General features: G+C 40.1%; 1 protein-coding gene across 3 annotated transcripts in view; it reads left to right on the top strand.

The window, feature by feature from the left end:
- ST8SIA5 (ST8 alpha-N-acetyl-neuraminide alpha-2,8-sialyltransferase 5) overlaps window positions 1–16712 on the top strand; it is a 40804-nt gene extending 24092 nt beyond the window's left edge. For 2 of the 3 annotated variants that reach the window (XM_050913378.1, XM_050913377.1), the window contains 6 exons: window positions 3351–3443; window positions 5891–5977; window positions 9146–9290; window positions 11572–11684; window positions 15149–15241; window positions 16244–16712. In XM_050913378.1, coding sequence (XP_050769335.1) covers window positions 3351–3443; window positions 5891–5977; window positions 9146–9290; window positions 11572–11684; window positions 15149–15241; window positions 16244–16712 — 1000 coding nt within the window. The remainder of the gene's footprint in view (window positions 1–3350; window positions 3444–5890; window positions 5978–9145; window positions 9291–11571; window positions 11685–15148; window positions 15242–16243) is intronic. The other variant, XM_050913379.1, reaches the window with a different exon arrangement.
- Window positions 16713–18383: the final 1671 nt, after the last annotated feature.

The raw sequence follows: 18383 nt of genomic DNA, 5'->3' as shown, positions 1-18383 counted from the left end.
TTGATGCTTGCAACCTAAGTGCTACAGCGTCAGTAGCATTAACACTAAGGAGGCTTAGCATCCAGATGTGGCTCAGGGCTTATGAATGACAGCCCAGATGATGACTATTCAGTAGCTGAGGCAGGATGAGTTAGGTTCGGTCGAACTCACCTCATGGCCAGTAGCATCTTCTCCCCACTTGGTGCAGAAGTGACAAAGCTGTTGGTGTCCCCTGCCTTTGCTGTAGGAGGCACATGGGTGTCCCATCGGCAGCGTGTCATCCGGCCTGTTTCACGGATCCTCCCTCTGCACTTCCACAAGGTGCCAAATGGTGAATTCGCCACCCCCAGTGACTCTGCTGGAGAAGCTGGAGCTATTGTGAGAGTTAGTGACTTGCAGGACAGTCCTGTGCTTTTTGAAGCTATAGGCTAATGGAATAACTGCTACAAATGCAATGCTGCCTCATGCATTTCCTTTCAGATCCAGAAGTGGTTTATTTCTTACCTAATCCTTTCCTCCTTACCCTTCTGCCTCTTTGGTAACACATCCTTTTTCATTTCTATTTTTGGTTTGTGGATTGGGTAAACAGGCAATGATCAAAGGGAATCTCTGGGACTCAGGAAATTTCATCTCTGTTTCATAAAATGACATCGTTGTCTCCAGTGCCACAGGCTGAAGCCAGCTTTCCCCTGCTGCGGCATTCCCACATGATAGCATGTGCTGTTTGACATCTGAGCTGCAGTTCTCTAACTTAGCAGCAGAGCCAGAATTGTACAGGAAAGATAAAAATACATGTTAATCTAGATTTTTTGCCATTCTTATCTATCTTGAGGCACATACAAGGTACTGAATTCCAGTGTTAGGTGAAAGGCGAGGATGAGGCTGATGATAGCCATTGCTATCCCCATTACGCCCAGGGGGCGTAACGTGCTGAGTGTTGCGTGGAGATGTATACCTGCCTCTAGCTATTGTATAGAACATACACATTCAGGGTCCCAGTCTTGTCTGACTCAAAGAACCAAAATAAAGAGTGGATACCACAAAATACAGTAAGAAAAATGAGTGTTGCAGGATGATGAAAAAGTTGTCTGGTTTGGTAGTCAGAGGGGACTCCTTCACCCCTGTAAAATTCTGTGACCAGCAAAAAGTCCTATGGTGTTGGCTCCACAGACAGAAATTTCAGTTTAGTTTTGGAAATTTATCTGGAGTACATCCACACAGGGCTTTGGCCTGGTGCAACCAGGTGAGCTCTTAATCCAATTTCAGTTGGAGCAGCTTTCAAAATACACAAGTTGCTCAGCTCCAGCTCAACAAGCCAAGCACGCAGGATATGAGCCAGTGCAATGGATTTCAGCCACTCTTTAGTAAAGGCTGAATGTCCAGGTGAACGATTGAGTTGGAAGGAAAGCCCAGGCCTTTTGGTGAGAGACCAGATGAAGGTTCATGTTACATGAACTTAATCTTCCTTCTGGAGGCTGAGGAAGTCTTTTCCCAGATTTGTCACTGATTCTGGAGTGCTTTAAATACGTAATTTCCTCTACAAATCTCATAAAAATATATTTGTTGCCTTGAAGACTATGCAAACACATTTCCAAATAGTCACATTTTTTAAAGATTGCTGAGCTATTGTTTTTTTTCTGACAGTAATCAGTTTACTTCTTTATTAGGAATTTATGATGCTCTCCTGCCACGTTCTAGGCATGGGCTTCCTCATTTCAGTCTCAAGGTTTGTGCCTCTCACTGGATCACAGAAATTATTGGTTTGGGATTTGGCAAAGCTGAGGTGGTGAAAACCTCAGGGAGAGGTGAAGGAGACACATCCTACAGCATCATTTGACAGGATAGAAACGTTCCCAGTTAGTAACAGATTGCTTTGGGAAGCTTTTGGGCTTTTTCCAGTCGTATACTATATTCCCTTTCTCCCTTCTATAGGTTTGTCTCTTCCCCGCTTTATCAGATTGATTTCTGGATGTACTTACAAGGCAAAATTCAGAAGCTGTTTGTTTTTAGATGCTTCTGGCCTTTGGAGACCCTGTTGGAGATACCTGGAGATGTTACTTTCTGGACACTCTCCCTTCCTACAGTTCCCCTGGGAGGCATGAATGCTTAGCACTTCTCCAGAACAAATCAAACTTTGGATCCCCCAAAATTTTGATATTAACTATCAACATGACCTACTAAGGAAACTAACAAGGCTTTCCTACTTAAGGATTATATATTCAGGACTGAACAGACATTCAGGTCAAACATGAATTTTGATGATATTTTAAAATGACACAAACCCCAAATATTACATTTCCAATGAGGGTTTAAATAAAGCTCTTCCAGGAATCTTGTTTTTTTCTTTCATATTGAAAATTCAAAAGATAGTTTGGAGTTACAGCCTCATGAATTCTGAGATTTTAAAGGATCCATCAAAATAACTTGCTCTAGCCTTGATCATAATACCTATTCCTACAGGTCATCTCCTCGTATTTCTTCATTATTCTCATAACTGCCGTATGGGTATGCACAGTTCTTAGGTATTAGGTTTTAATACAGACTTCTAATGATAAGTGGTGAAACTGATACAGAGCTTGGTTTAAACCCTAAATCTTTTTTGTCATTTCAATACAGTCTCATTGAATTCACTGGACAGCCTGGGCTTTCTCTAGCCCCTAAACATGAGTAGCTCCCATTGTGTTTTGTTTCCCCTTCACTCCAGTCTGATGGCTAAGGTGGAGGAGTTTAACCAAAAAAGTAAAAATTTATGTCTATATTTTAGTTAAGAATAGCACTGTCATTTGTGCTGTGTCTGAGCATTCAAATCCTTTCGTTCTCAAAACCATCTCAAATTTTTTGAGAAGAAAATCCCAGCTTCCCTTGCCCTCTGAATATACCGAAAGAGTAAATCCCAATGAAAAGCTCAATTGCGTAGAGCTATGCAACTGTCTCCACAGACAAGATGCAACCTCCAGCACTTTGCTTTCCACCTAAGAGCAAAATTTAAGGTACTGTTTTTTAAACTCTCAGCACATTCAGACACCCAAAGGATGGGAACAGCGTTCCTTAAGTGATCAGTGCTTTTCCCCTGACTTTCAGTGGCAGCTGCCATGTGCTGACTGCTGGAAAAGGTAGCTGGTCCTTGTTGGTGCCTACAAGATTGATGAACTCTTGTAGGGGTGGACAAACTGGACATTGGTGGCTGTTCTACAATCAGCAATGACATCTGTGTTTTCCTGTGAAGTAATAACCTGCCTATGGGCCAGACAGTGTAATTCCAAGTTAGGCAGAAATCATAAATGACAACTTTAAGCAAATTTCCGTTGATGTGTAAGACAAATATTCTAGTTTAAGCCTTATTTATAATCTTTTTCCTTGTTCTTCTTCAGGTATTTTGAGTTTTATGAAGGGCCTTTGGAATACAATTCTACCAAATGCCTGGAATTACGGCAGGACATCATTGAGGTGAAGGTTTTGTCTATGTAAGTATGAATGAATGCTTGCTAAAAAGGTTACTTTTCAGGCAGGATGAAGATGATAACTTACAATGACATTGTCAAAAGATGCAAGGCTCAAGAAATCCCATCAATAGGGATCTCATCACAGATTCCTGAGGTTCTTTTACATGTGCAAGTAGTGACATTTGAATTTGATCCGAGGTCCATTTGAAAAAAATGGAGGCTTTTCACATACACTGAGGCATTTTGGTCAGGCCCAGTATCACTGTTTGGAATGAAATACAGTGTTTGTAATATTATTTGCAATACTATATTCCAGGTAATTGAAGAGTAACAACAGCCAGACTGACTCATAGCAAGTGTCCGTCTAGCTTAAGGCTCCATCATTGACAGTGGCCAGTAGTGAAGGCTAAGAAATGAAGCAAAAAGGTTAGCCCTTCCTGATAACAAATACTGGCATGGGGACTTGCCAGTGGTAAATGGTGACTAGACTACAGTAATTAGAGTGGACAATAAACCTCTCTCTTAATTTCTTTGAGCCCATTTGTACTTTTGACCTCCTCAGTCAGCAGTGAGTTTCACAACTTGATAACACTCAGTAAAAAGTAGGAAAATGTGATTCAGAGAAACAATGAAATATCTATAATTTATCTTTTGCGGTCCTATATGTACATCAGGAAACTAACGAGTTGAATGAGATGCATCCGTGAAGCCACAGCAATGGAATCAGGCAAAAAAGTGAGGTTGCCAATGGAACTCATTGGAGAGAGCATAGCAGGGTATTTTTGTGTTACCCTTTTGCATTTTCAGCATTGCACTGAATTTAAGTGCTTAGATTATGCCTAATCCCTTACCATATCTAAAACCAGTGGTATAGTAATCTTCCCGACAATCCACAAGGCTTATTAAGGTCTGTAAAGTGCACTGAGAATCTCAGTTGAAAGTGCAGCTATACAAGTGCATAGCATAAAGCAATCAAGGCAACAGAAAATACAATTTGTTGCTCCAGCTCTGCGTGATTTTGAGCATGTCTCCCTCACTGACTTTATGCACAGAAAAATGTAGGTTATGTCCTTGTCTTCTGTATTTGGTCCTGGATGAAGGATACACGAGTAACAACTTTGCACTGCTTGCTGACTTGCAGTGCTTAAAAATAAATAGGAGGGGTGAGAATGTCACACTTCTGCCAATGTTCTGCTGAAGATGGGGAGTTTTGGATTGCTTTTCTCCGTACTTATCAGATGGGACAGAGAATTACTCATTTCTCTTCATCTTATCCAATGGCACATAGAACGCAGTGGACTCCTGCTTAGCTGGATAGAGTTAGCCTTTTACGATAGATGCCATTTGTCATTAAGCTCTTTCACTATGCTGGGTTCTTCTGATGTGCTTGCTTCTCAAGTGCTACATTTCCTAAGTCAGCCCTTACGGTAATGGAAGATTTCCAAATTAATGTGCTCTGGTGGGCTACAGAAAGTACAATATGACCTAATTCCTTTCTATAACTTCCACAGCCTGGGAAATCCTAAGTGCTACTCTCTTTAAATATATAATTATCTTAAAAGTCTTTATTTGTTATTCAAACATTCAAAGCCCTCAAGCCTGAAGAGAACTCATTAAGACCTATCAGTCTTGAAGAAATCTCAGACTTCAAAATTTCCTAGCCAGATTATGACATTGCTCCCTAGCTCTAGATATTTGCAAAGCCTTCATTATCTCTGTTGTCCAAATACAGAAGAATAGGTATGAACTCTAAGGTAGAAGTGGTTGGAAGTGATGACATTGCCAAAAATGTGTCATCCTGTATCAGCCTAGTAGAAATAGGAGTGTCATTTTTTGATATAACTAAAAGTATATTTATTAACAGAGGGGGATGGAGAGATCCTTATGTAAAGAGCTTTTCATGTCCTCTTACCATCACAGATGCTTATCCCTACACCTGTGCTCTTGCAGTTTATAAAATGGATTTACCAACAGTGCTGTTCTGTAGGATCTCACGGATTAAGATAACCTCACCAAAATATAATGGTAGTTGGCCAAATTATCTAAAGTATCCTCTTTTCCGATACCCACTCTGCTGGGCCCGTCTGCTAGGTGCAACTTTTCCCCCCAAAGCCGCTGTAGTTGCCAGACACTCATTAGCTTCCCAGCAGACTGTGGACAGACTATGGTACAGTAGACGCTTCTTGCTCGATATTGCATTTTTTATCCTGAAGAAATGGAGAATGCCTATCAGGGAATAGAAATCAACCCCAAACATCTGAAGAGCTCCATCAGTACCTGTGTGTACATGGCTTAGAGTTGCTATGTCTGAGCAGAAAAAGAAATAAAAATGATAAATTTTGCACTGGCTAGACTGACTGGTTTGCCCTATCAAAAGCCTACTGCATGGTACCCTGGCTGCAGCTGTTCTAGGAAATGAAGCCCTTGTAATAAAATGAATTATTATTTTCTTTCTTTTTCTCTTTTAGGGTGAAACAAACTGAATTGTTTGACAGATGGAAGAGCCTACAGATGTGCAAATGGGAGATGAATGTCACAGAAGCTAATTTATTCAAGTAAGAATGGTCCACATTAATGAGACTGAGTAAGATTTACTTTAGTTTGAGTTTAGCTTCCTGTAGAGAGATCAGACCTTCATATGGATAGCAAGAGTAAGCATTATAACACTGTTACTGTTGGAATACCATCCTTTTGAATAAATATGGACTTTTTTCTACTTTAAAACAGTCAACAGCAAGAGTGAAAGAAAGCTCTTCTGGCATGTGGAACAGTCTTCCCAGGAAAGGCAGGGAATTTGGTATGGGAAAGACTTCCAGGTATGATTCAGGCAGAAGTGAGAAAGGAGCCAAGACTTAATGGCTGCACCTAATACATCAACCTAGCTCTCTGGTGGTGTAAAATGGTAATATCACTGGTGACACTGCAAATTTGGCCTACAAAATACTGAAACTGGATTTTTTCTGTGGTGTATTAGGTACTGTCAGACCTTGTTTATGACTTCCTTTTTTTTAATGGCTTCTCAGCTATTACTCCCTGACTATCTAGATATTTTTTCTGGTCTTCGGAGACCTCTGCAGTTTGTTTGTGTGGTACTCTGTCTTCCTTCATGTGACTTCCTCTTTGCTGAAGGTCCTCCATGGTCCTTTCACGATACAACTTTTGAAATTGGTCTTGTGAAGGCAATAGTAGAATGAAGCCAAAACAATATTTGAATGTTGTATATTGATGTATTCAAGGGCCATATTTGAGTAGGTCTGGAGAAAACACATTATTTCAGAGTAAGTGGAACATAGACTGGTTAAGTCTGTAAGTCACTGGCACAATTCAGAGCTATTGTTTAGAATAAGGCCCAACAACTTTCTCCTAAATTCTCTTGCATGATTCTAGGAAATAGCTGTCACAAGTTAATGAGAGAATGTGAGAATGCATGTGCTGAGTTAGTCATTAACATCTTTAAAAATAACTAATTGTTAGTCCCAGGCTCATAGCAGTTTTTCAATGTGAGCTCCACACATAAGTTTTTTAGGGGTTTTTTTTAGTATATTTTTTTCTGGAAATTACTTGATGGGCAATTATCAGAGCCCATTTTGAAGGCAAGAGCCATTCAAGATTAGAGCCTACTGTCTTAAAGTTTGGTTGGAGTAGGAGAACTAATGAATGTGCCCAGAGTACAAGGACCACATTGAAGTATGGAGGCCAGCCCAGAGGTGGGAGCAATGAGAAAGGACTATTTAAAGACCATCAGGAGGACCATCACTCTCTCTCAGGCCACTAACACCAGCACATTAAGCAAAGAACCCCTCTCCATCCTGGACAGTGTGTTGAGAGAAAGAAGAGATGAAAGACTCCTGGCGCTGGCTATACCTGCCTGACTGATCTACCACTGCTTAAGAAACTCCCAATGGCACCTAGATGTAACCTAACCTTTGTTAGCTGGTTCCAGGAACAATAATCATGCCAGTCATAAAAAAAAAAGAAGTTCAAAGTCTGTGTCAGTTTTGTCTTATGAGACAGAGACTTCAGTGTGTGAATGTGTGGGGAAACTGTAGTCCCTTAAAAGCAGACCAAAGTCTCTGAGTTTTGAGGCAGACTAGTAGGAGACTAAAAGGTGGTGGTCTAACAATACTGAGCTGTGGGCTTTCGAACTTTACCAGTTCTGGACCATCAGGTGAGATGGGGAGAATGCAGCAAAAGTTAAATGGCAGCTACTTAAGCAGCAGGGAGGGAGGAAGCACAAAAATCACACTAGCTTTTGTATCTGGACGCTAAGGAAAACAATTTCCTTGACAGTCTTCCTCCATCAGATATCAGACATTTACATTAAGGAACATTTCTCTGAAAACCAGTTGGATGTTAGATTAAAGAACAACATCTCTTTCAATTCCTTAATGCAGAACTAATGAAGAATTTTTTCGTATCTCAAATATCACAATTCAATCCCACTACCTGCTTGTAATTATTTAATGATTTCGTTATTAGAAATTATTCATTGACTTATTCAGTCTCAATTGCTGCCTTGATCTGATCATCATATTGTGTCATTCTGCATGAGTCAAGTATGTAATAGTAATTGGACATCACTGAAGTGTTTGCATAATTCTGAATTTGCTTTCTGGTGCTTGTAATAAAGCCCATAAAGAAGACTAGCTTATTCTTCCAACTCGTAATAAGGCCACATACCCCAGAGGCAAGGTATTTAATCTAGGTTATTTGAGAGCCATTTGGCTTTGTCTTCATGTTTGTGCATTTGCCATGACATGTATTTTTCATTAAAGGTATAAGATGCGTTGACTGAGAAAAAAACTAGCTCTGGAGTAAGAGTAAGCTGAAGTCAGGGCTTTCAGTTCCACCAGTAAAAGGAGAAAAGCATTCAGGGCAAGATGTGAGCTAAGAAATGGACCCCTATTTGGAAAGCTGCTTTTCCTATTTAAATTTCATATGAAACTTATGGTAAGGGGCTCAGAGCTGAATGTTTTTTCTCTTGTTCCATGAATCCCATTGTTGAGATTTCAAAACTGTTCTTGTTTGCGTTGGAATACCTGCCATTTTGTCCCAGGGACGAAGAAAATTTTGGCCATTTGTCTGAGATTTTGGAGTTGTTGCCGTGACAGTCTGCCTGGCACCCATCTGTCGGGGCCGCATCATCTTCCTGATGCACACATGCAAGGTCAAAGGCAAAACTAAGACCTTTAAAAGTTTTTTGTAATGAAAGTGTGCTGTGCTCCACAGTGGCCTGGTAAGTGGGGTAGTGTCTTTAGGTATTGCTGTGTTTAAGTTCCTGCCCTGCCAAGCTTCCACAGACCCAGATGAATACTTTAACCCCTGCGTTTCCTGCCCAGTGATGAGTAAATAATTTACAAAAAGTGGAAGACCTCTAAAGCAGAGAGGGACTAATTCATTAGAATGTTTTCCCCAGGATATTGGAGGCAGAAGCTCAGCTTTGGGGTCTGGAGCAGGGCAGAACTTGCACATGTATTTCCTGCAGCCTAGAAGAGACAGATACAGGGATCTCATTTCTTCTGGTTTTTTTTTTACCATAAGTTCCTCAATCAAGGAAAATTTCACTGAATCTGAAATTTTCTAAAGGAAAATCCAGCAAACCACTGCTACAGCTAAAAAGTTTCTTTTTGCTGAAAAATGCCTTGTTAGGAGTAATAGTAATTGCAAATCCTAAAGCATGCTATCAGCTCCTTAATCTTATTTCTCTCTTTTTCATTCTACAGGTCTACTTTGTCGAGGTGTTGCAATGCCCCTGCCTTTCTGTTCACCACCCAGAAAAATACTCCCTTGGGAACTAAACTGAAATATGAAGTGGATACTAGTGGAATCTTCCATATCAACCAAGAAATCTTCAAAATGTTTCCAAAGGTGCCTCATGCCTCTGTCCATTTGCAGAATCAACTTCACTCTACTTGCTGCATTAGATACTATCCTATAGCCAAGCATTTAGCAGTCGGCTGTTTGACATTTCTACAAATGCTTTTCATTGCTTATACTTTGAAAATGTTTATTTTTGATATGATATTTTACCTGATTATCCTATTTTCTAGTGGCCATCTGCTCTAGTATGCAATATATATATATTTTCCTGACCTAGAAGCAAAGTGGCTAATGAAATAACTTAAGAAAGCTGAATAAGAGAGGCGCTTACTGATCAGAACTTTTTAAAAGTACAATACTCACATACAATAAATCCAACATTTGGGGTAGGTCTGCTTTTTCAGAGACATGATTATTTTATAATTCATATTCAGAATGACTAACTATTTTTATACTTATTTCTGTTTGCAGCTTATCTATGAACAGGCTGCACAATTTTTAAATATATTCATCATAAAGATTATTCAAAACCTTTTCAGCAAATAATCCTTGACCTGAGGGTCATTCAAAGTTATAACCGGTGGGCAATTCCCATTGCATATAGTGACTGATGTGCAGGAATGGGCTTATGTATCTTATATATCTATTTATCATGGGGCACACCTCATGAATTTAAAATGGCCTATTTGGAGGGGATAACTGAAATTTGTCCCTTTCAGAAAATCAGAAAAATATTCAAGTGAAGTACTTAGATTTGTGTCATTAACGTTGTCCTTCAGGGTCTAACCACTTTTAATCTGTTTGCTTTCTGAGCACTACTAAGAGGTAGGGTAGTGCTGTTATCTAAATGTGCACATGGGGAACTGGGGCAGAGCAGGGGAAAGGCTCAGATCCAGGAAAACACTTTGGCATCTGGAGACGTGCAAAGAATGAGTACATCTAAGTCCAGGAGTATTATCCTCAAAACCCTGCCTGATTGCGCAGATGAATGCATGAAAGACTAGATGCCTACGCTTTTGCTAGGAGTGTCCTGTAGCTGCTGTTGTATTTATCCAGGTATGCCTTGAGGATGCTTTGCAGGCTCTATCCCATGCCAAAGTGCCTTTGGGATTCACTGGGCAGCACCTACGTGGCCAAAGCCACCCTCTGCCTAGGAGCAGGGCTGCAGCATGGCAAATGTAGGAGATAAAGGGCTGAAAGCATGGGAGCAAGACTGTAAGGGCAAGAGCCTTGTACTGAATGCGGAGACCTGGCTTCTGATCTCCCTTTCAGGACTGCCAAGGCATTTTGTGTTAAGAAATCGCTAGATAAAGCACAGACAACTCTATATTGCCTCTCTGTTAGACAGCTGCTGCTTTTCCAGACAGGTGTAATTGCATGCCCTTTTGCCTCATGGCTTATGAATGCCATGGAAAGATCCTGGGAATAATCACCTAGAAATGTCATGCCACTATCGCATCTCTCTGTAGTTTGCGGTATGAAATTATTGATAAAATATGTATGTACCAAAATGAGTGCTCTCATGCTTATATAAGCACCTCTCTACATATTCATAAGGTGTAGCGCGGCACAGTTCTGCGTCACAGCCCTCTCACCCTAACAGCCCAGTTCTGTTCTCGGAGATGTGATTTTCACTCTGTCTGGCTTCAGCACCAGCTGCATGTCTGCATATGAAGACAGAATTTTGCCCAAAGATTACAGAAAGATGCATCCTACACAAGACCAAAAAGGTGCCTGACCAAAGGCTCTAGGCACTGCTGGTAGTACAAGTGCTAATTAATAATCATTAATACTATTTTAGCACAATTAGTGGTAGCAAGCACTAAAATTTGGGCTATGTTCTGATAAATAGCTGTAATGTGCTGTCTGAGTTAGAGAGAATTCTCGGGCTTTACTAGCTGCTCTGGAACTGTGTATGCAGACTTTTCAAAAGCAGGATATCGGAGCCTGAGGAGCGAGCAGTTTGCAGGCAGCTCAGAAGGCAATGCCTGGGGTACGCTAATTTTATGGTTCATGCCCTCATGTGGAAATCAGAAGGGAAGGCAAGTTTCTAAAATGACTTATTCCGTTATTAAGTCTGGACAAAACCAGGTTATTGCTTTTTTTCCCTCTGAGTTAGTTGCCCATACTGTCTCTAATTGCACAGAAAGCAATCCCATCCATTTATGTACACCATGGGAATATTGCAGGCCGGAACCAGTGTCAACTGCCTATGATTAGTGCATCTGCAGCAAGATGCAGCTGCATGAAAAAAAGGAAGAAGTAAAAAAGAGACTTGTTGCCTCCATGTTTCGGGATATTTAACTGTTTCCTTGCTGTGATGTTGCAGGATATGCCGTATCACCGCTCGCAGTTTAAGAAATGTGCGGTGGTTGGGAATGGAGGAATTCTGAAGAACAGCAGATGTGGCCGGGAGATCGACAGTGCAGACTTCGTGTTTCGGTAATCACCACAGCACCGTTTTTCTTTTTGCCCTTTTTAATGACAAATAAAGGATTGCAAAGCTATTCTCTCTCACATGGAAACATGGGATTTGCCAAACTGGCCATATCAAGCCTGCTTCTTGCACAAAAACCAATGCTTCGAAAAAAACACCTCACTGTATAATATTTATTTAAAAATAATGCTCTGAGGAATTATTTCTCCCTAACTCCACGTGGTTAATCATTGACTTATTGACAAAGTTTGATGTCCTCTTTCAGGACATCCCCTGTCACTCAGGTTGTGGATTTATCCTTCCATGGACATTAGCCCATAAGCAGTGTCCTATGAACGTGGCCATGATTTTCTGGGGCAGTTCTGAACCAGAGGTACAACCCCTATTGCCTGACAAGCAACTTGGCCAGATGTTAATAGCTCCACGCTGCGCAGCTTACGTGCCTCGGAGGTGTGTTTCTGAAGTGGTGCAGAGCTCAAGTGCTGGATAGTGGGAGTTACAGTAATCAGTACTGTAGACTCCAGGGTGTCCAGAGACGCCTGAATAACTTTGAAGGTTGAGTATCTTCATATTGTGCTCCCTCCCATATGTGGAGTTATCCAGGTTTTGCGTAGACTGGGATGTCCCGTGACTTGCGCCCCTGGATAACTGAGTTTAGCAGCACTTGTATCATCCTTAATATACATGGGAAAGATTTTTTAATTATTCGTATGCATGACTAATCCCTCTCTGAATCCTGTTAAGCTCTTTGCGTGGGTCATGACATATGACAGCTAGGTCACAGATTCATGACCTGTTCTGTAGAAAAGAAAAAATCTTTTTACTTCTGTTGGCCTATTTTATGATCTTGGGTACGTTGCTGTCAGTTTAGAATAATTGTGCATAAATCAATGAATTTCTCTGATTTCATACCAGCAAAAATTAGGTCAGATTATGGCTCATTGCATTCTTAATTTAATTTGGCATCAGATGAGAAATAAAATTTTACAGGTCCTACCTTCACTCTTCATTGTTTTCAGACCCTTGTGTCTGCCTCTTGTGCCCGCTTTGTAGAAAACTATTGTCTTAGTTTTAACCTGTGAAACAGTCCAGGCTTCACATAATTTGTTTCTTAAAAGCCTAGTGTACCCCATATATATTAAATAATTATTGTAGATTCCCTTCTATTCTGTTGGATCACAACTATCAGTATGGTTGAAAGGAGCGGTACATGTTACACATGGAGATGACAAGCTGTTGAGTGGAAGTGGAAATATGGGCAGCAAATGTCATCATTTATGTATAAGAACTTTCAGTGGAGGTCCCTTTTTACCACTGTTACTCTTCCTTGAACTGTACCAAAACTGATTAAAAAGAGCAGATCAGATCACTACAGAACTTAGAAATTGGATTGCTTTTGATATCAGTAATAGAGGCTTAAGTAGAACTGAAATATGAATGAATATATCAGTACTTGTGCAAAAGAAACCCCTGGTTCACCATCTCCAAAACATGTGGGACCAGTGTTATGCACAGAGACATGCTAGTGTTTAAGAGCTTAAGGTCTGCTGACATCCATTTTAAAGTAAAGCTTGTGTTTAAGGTCAGGTCTGAACACATCCACTTTCCAGTCTAACACCAGTTCACCAAACTGCCAGGAATCACCGTCTTGGTCACCAACAAAATAATTCTTTAAAATAGTTCAAAAACTGCCTATGGAGCACTGCTAACATTCAGCGATACCTTCAGGACACCTGGGAAAATCTTTTATTGTCAGGAAGCTAGTGACTAGCAGGATGCAACCAAGATCTTTCCATGAAATAAATTCTGATAGCAATTAATATTAGTACAATAGAATATATAAAATACACACACATGAATTGCATTTACTAGTTGTTATTGTCTATCTCCATCTACTGGCCAGAGTAGAGATCTGTGATGAAACATTGGGTGCATTTCGAGATGGGACTACTCTCTTTGCAGGGATGAAGTTTTGGAGTCTTATGACAAAAGTACAGTTTATGCAGATTGTATCATTTTTTATAAGGAGTTATCACTTTCAACAAATTCAGTCTTTCTTAATCCTGGTGGGAGTTTACAGTTCAAAAATATTGAAGCTGAGTATTTGAAAACCTTTTTCAAATATAATCTAATGAGCAGAGTGCCCAGTGCTAGGTGAAACTGAGGATGCTAGAGGACTTCAGAAGGACTTTGCATGACCTAGCAGAGAAAAATGCTAGAAATAACATTGCCTATGAGAATGATGAGGTAGCTAAAAAAAATTCTCTGACCTGATGAAGAAGGACTCTCTGGAAGGTAGATGCGAACCTCCTGAGTCTGAGAAGGACTTTGAAGGATTTTTGTGCATTCTTCTGCTCCGCCACTCACCCTCTCCCTGTGACTGAGAAATTATGCTGGCAGCTGAACTGTACTATTGTGAAAACACTGAGCATCGCTTACCCTAAATACCTTCACAGTTTTCTCCTATTCAGCCCTCATCTTCAGAAATATAGAGACGTTTGGGAATTAGGCACAGCAGTATTTTTGAGATGTGGGGATCTTAACGGTGATGGCTTTTATTGAGGCTTGTAGATCACTTCAAAAAGTTTTCAAAATATCAGCGAGTATCTAACACTAGCTTAAACTGAGTGTAAAACTAGTTGCAAGGCCACTTATGTTGCTGCTGATAACACATGCTGAAGCTTTTTTTTAGCTGGGTTTCCTGTGGAAGTGAAGCTTGTGTGATAGCTTGTGTGTATGTGTTTCAGTAACTTCAGCATCTCTTGAGGAATGCTCTAAATTTTGTGAGATGATGAATCTAGGTCAAGGCCAAGGTGAGTGGAGGCTGGGCAAAGTCAAGGTTTGCAAATCTTCACAAGGTTGTTTCTAATAACTTTGACATCCTCTGGTGAATCTGTGGAGTCAGAATTGCTGCTCTTACACTGCGCTGGGAGATACTTATAAAGGGAAAAGGAAGGGAAGCAGATAGTTTTGGATTAATTAGGACTGGATTGATTTGTCTCTTGTGGAGCATTTCCCCTAAATTCTCTTGGGTATAAAACAAACATGCTAAAGGCAATGTTATAGATATAGTTTGCCTATGAATTATTGAATACAGCTCAGGTCTTGCTGAGGAAGTCTTTGATTTTATAGGCTGATTGTCCTTGGGGCTTCATCCCATTTCTCGTCCTAAACTGCCAAAGTAAATAGCTGAATTGCTCTTAAGGAAGCAAAGTGAGTGAGCATTGGTTACATCTGCAAAAAGGGGTCATCTCTCACAGACTTGGGGAAGAGAGGTCTTCATACAGCCCCTAAGAACTTGTTACTTTAATGCACAGTTTGGGCATCAACATGTTTTGATACAATTTTAAATTCTCAATCTGTTTCTAGATTTGTTGCTTGGAAGAAATGCTTAAATCCGTTCTAGTTTCTAGTCCTGAAAAGGTGCAAGGAATTTTTTAACTTTCTTACTCATTTCTTTCCTTTATAGATGCAATTTGCCTCCTATATCTGAGAAATACTTCATGGATGTTGGGGTAAAGACAGATGTCGTGACTGTCAATCCCAGTATAATTACTGAGAGGTCATTTCTGTTTTTTGTCTTTTCTTCTGTATTGCTTTTCCAAATCTACCTTTCACTTAATTCTAACCGTTACAGAGTATTCTTTTCCCAATATTACTTTAAACTGACACTATGAATCATACATTTCATTCTGAATTGAAGTTATTCAGTGTATGGAATCAGTAACAACTTACAGAAATGTGTTAAACACTTAGACCTGCACATTGGTGATAGAAAGTGGGAAGCTGATGAGCTAAAATTATAACAGCAGAGCCATCCTTCCCCTGGAAGTCTTGTGCTGTGCTTGCAAGCCCCAAGCAAATGTCTCAGAAACATTCAGGGTGGAAGCAACTGGTTCCCACCTTAAATGCTTAAATAAAGTAACATACATTGTCATATGTTTTTAAAAAATGCCGGTTAAACTTTGTAGCCAGGATTGACTGGGTGATTTTAATTTTAAATTTGTTAATACTTTACTGCCACCTTGCTGACAGGTTTGGGACCATGGGACTAATTACTGCTTTCCTTTCTTGCTGGGGGAATGTGTTTCTTTTCTCAAGCAGCATCAAATCATTTGCTTGCATTTTGGATTTCTTTTAAATATTACAGTTAGACATTTTAGACATATGCTCTGCTTTGGTGTTTGCCACTTTTTTATACAGTTCTGCACTGCATAGTGCACTATACAGCTGTCCATGCCTTGGAAAAATGACATACTTCTCATAATAAAATGAGAAGTGAGACATGATCAGAAATGTCTACACAGTTTGTCCACTGTTTAACAAATGTATTGCCAAAAGAGAGGAGCGTATGTATTTTTTTATCCCCTGTATTTTTGCCCTACATTTCATACTGATGTTTTAGCTACAAATCTAAATATATTCCCCTTGTTAACTGAAACATCATTTCAATTATCTCTGTATCAGAAAAGTTTCAGTAAAAGCCCATTGGAGGTTTCTTGTACGCTGGGTCCAGAGTGAGTCTGCACTGGTCTGACCATCACTTGCATCTTTTTCCCTTTAGATTTCATAAGCTGGAAAAATGGAGGAAACCCTTCTACAACGTGCTCCAGGTCTACGAGAACGCTTCCGTGCTGCTGCCAGCTTTCTACAACACTCGCAACACGGATGTCTCAATCCGGGTCAAATATGTCCTGGATGATTTTGAATCTCAGCAAGCTGTTTATTACTTTCATCCCCAGTATCTCATCAACGTCTCACGCTACTGGCTTGGCCAAGGGGTGCGGGCCAAGCGGATTAGCACTGGACTGATCCTGGTGACTGCTGCCCTGGAGCTCTGCGAAGAGGTCCACCTTTTTGGCTTTTGGGCCTTCCCCATGAACCCCTCAGGGATTTTTATAACTCACCACTACTATGACAATGTGAAACCTCGCCCTGGTTTTCATGCTATGCCCTCAGAAATCTTCAACTTCCTCCACATGCACAGCAAGGGGATCCTGCGGGTTCATACAGGGACCTGTAGCTGCTGTTGACAGGGACACTTCTTCCTCTGATGCAACAGGAACTCGATGTCTGTGTATGGTGTAGGAGGTTTTATTACACCCTGAGATTATGCAATAATTGTTTGATATAAATTTCCTCAAGGCATTGCATCCCATAGGATCTAGGATACCAGCATCTTTCCTGCTAGCAGAGTTGGGTCCATAACAGTGTAGGAGAAACAAAACTCCTCTGTCCCAGGGTATACACTGCCCTGGAAAGCAAGTCAGATAAGAAGCACATAGCCAATAGGTTTAGGGATAAACAGAGCACATTAATATAGTTATCATTTCACTATGAAGGAAAGCACCAAACTTTTAAGGAGAATCAGTGATGGAGAATTTTAGCATAGACTGTATGACTTTACATAGGTTTCTGAATCAAGTACCTTGGGTCATTGCCAGATTTTATTGGAAGCACTGTTCTCTGGCATTGGGGTTTTTGAAAATACTCTTTAGCATTATAGTTTTAAGGGCAAGTATATAACTTGAGGTCTTTGTTCTGTAATGTCACAAAGTATTGGTGAAAAATAGCAGATAGATGTGATAGGAATAAACAAGATCACTTTATGAATTTTTTCAGCCAGGATAGAAAAGAATGTTAAACTCCCATTCACAGCAACAGGTAACTGTGTTGATCATGGTGTGCAATTGTTGTAGAGTTTCTTTCTTCTTCCTTCTTGTGTCTTATATTTCTGGTCTCCTCTGCTGATCATGTTTTCTTTCTCATTGTCTGTAATGCTTTCCTTCTAGCTAACGCATGAGCAATGCGCGTACTTCTTCCTACAGTGACCATCTCAGCTTCAGATTGGAGTCCTTCTTGAAGAAACATGCTCCTTCACACTTCTGCAAGCTTTTCTTGGGCTGAATAACAAGGAGATTACGTAGTTATATTTTCTGAGTTGATTTTTTGGTTCAAATATCATAGCGTAAGATAGAAAAAAGCATATCCTCTTTGATTTTTATTAAAGACTTTGTAAGAGTATCTGAATGTGGATTCACTGTTGTGCAGGTTGAGTTAAATACTTTCAGGTATCTGTGATAAGTACTGGCAGGAAATGAAGTTAAAATACACTGAAGATACTTTGTGGCTTGGATTATGATGCTTATTTTAAAATTATGCATCTCAAGATGTCAGATGTCTTAACGTGACATTTTTGTATGTTGAGAATGTTACTAGGATAGTAAAAGGGCTGGTGTATTCTTTAAAAAGTTACCAATATAACTCTGTCAGTTATGCCAAGCTTAATTTTTCACCTGATACAGTTAAATTGGCAAAATCCTGATGCAGAAGAAAATGCCACATATTTCTGGAGTTTATTTTGGCTGCTGAACCATGGTGTAGTAGGCTGCTGGTATATGCCCTTTCATACTGGTAAGACTGCATATACAGGAGGGTGAGGTTTGCTGTTTCAGCTGTGCTGGCATAGTTAAATGAACAGAGTTTCCTTGTATAAGTTCTTAGTCTGAAGCGCTTGGGCTGTTGCCCAGTGCCTTGTCTTGTCTTACTTAGATTACAAGATCTTTGATCAAGGATTTGCAGTTTAAAGTGCTAGTTCTATACGAGGGATACTTTTTTGGGGGGGGAGAGGGTTCAAATCCAAATCTGGACTTGGATTTTGATTTTGTAATGCATAGATGTACAAAGCTTCTTTTAAAAGCCTC

The sequence above is a fragment of the Gymnogyps californianus genome, chromosome Z (assembly GCF_018139145.2).
Source record: "Gymnogyps californianus isolate 813 chromosome Z, ASM1813914v2, whole genome shotgun sequence".
In the NCBI taxonomy this organism is placed as follows: domain Eukaryota; kingdom Metazoa; phylum Chordata; class Aves; order Accipitriformes; family Cathartidae; genus Gymnogyps; species Gymnogyps californianus.
The sequence above is the reverse complement of the archived record's forward strand: the minus strand, read 5'-3'. Positions and strand labels throughout refer to the sequence as shown.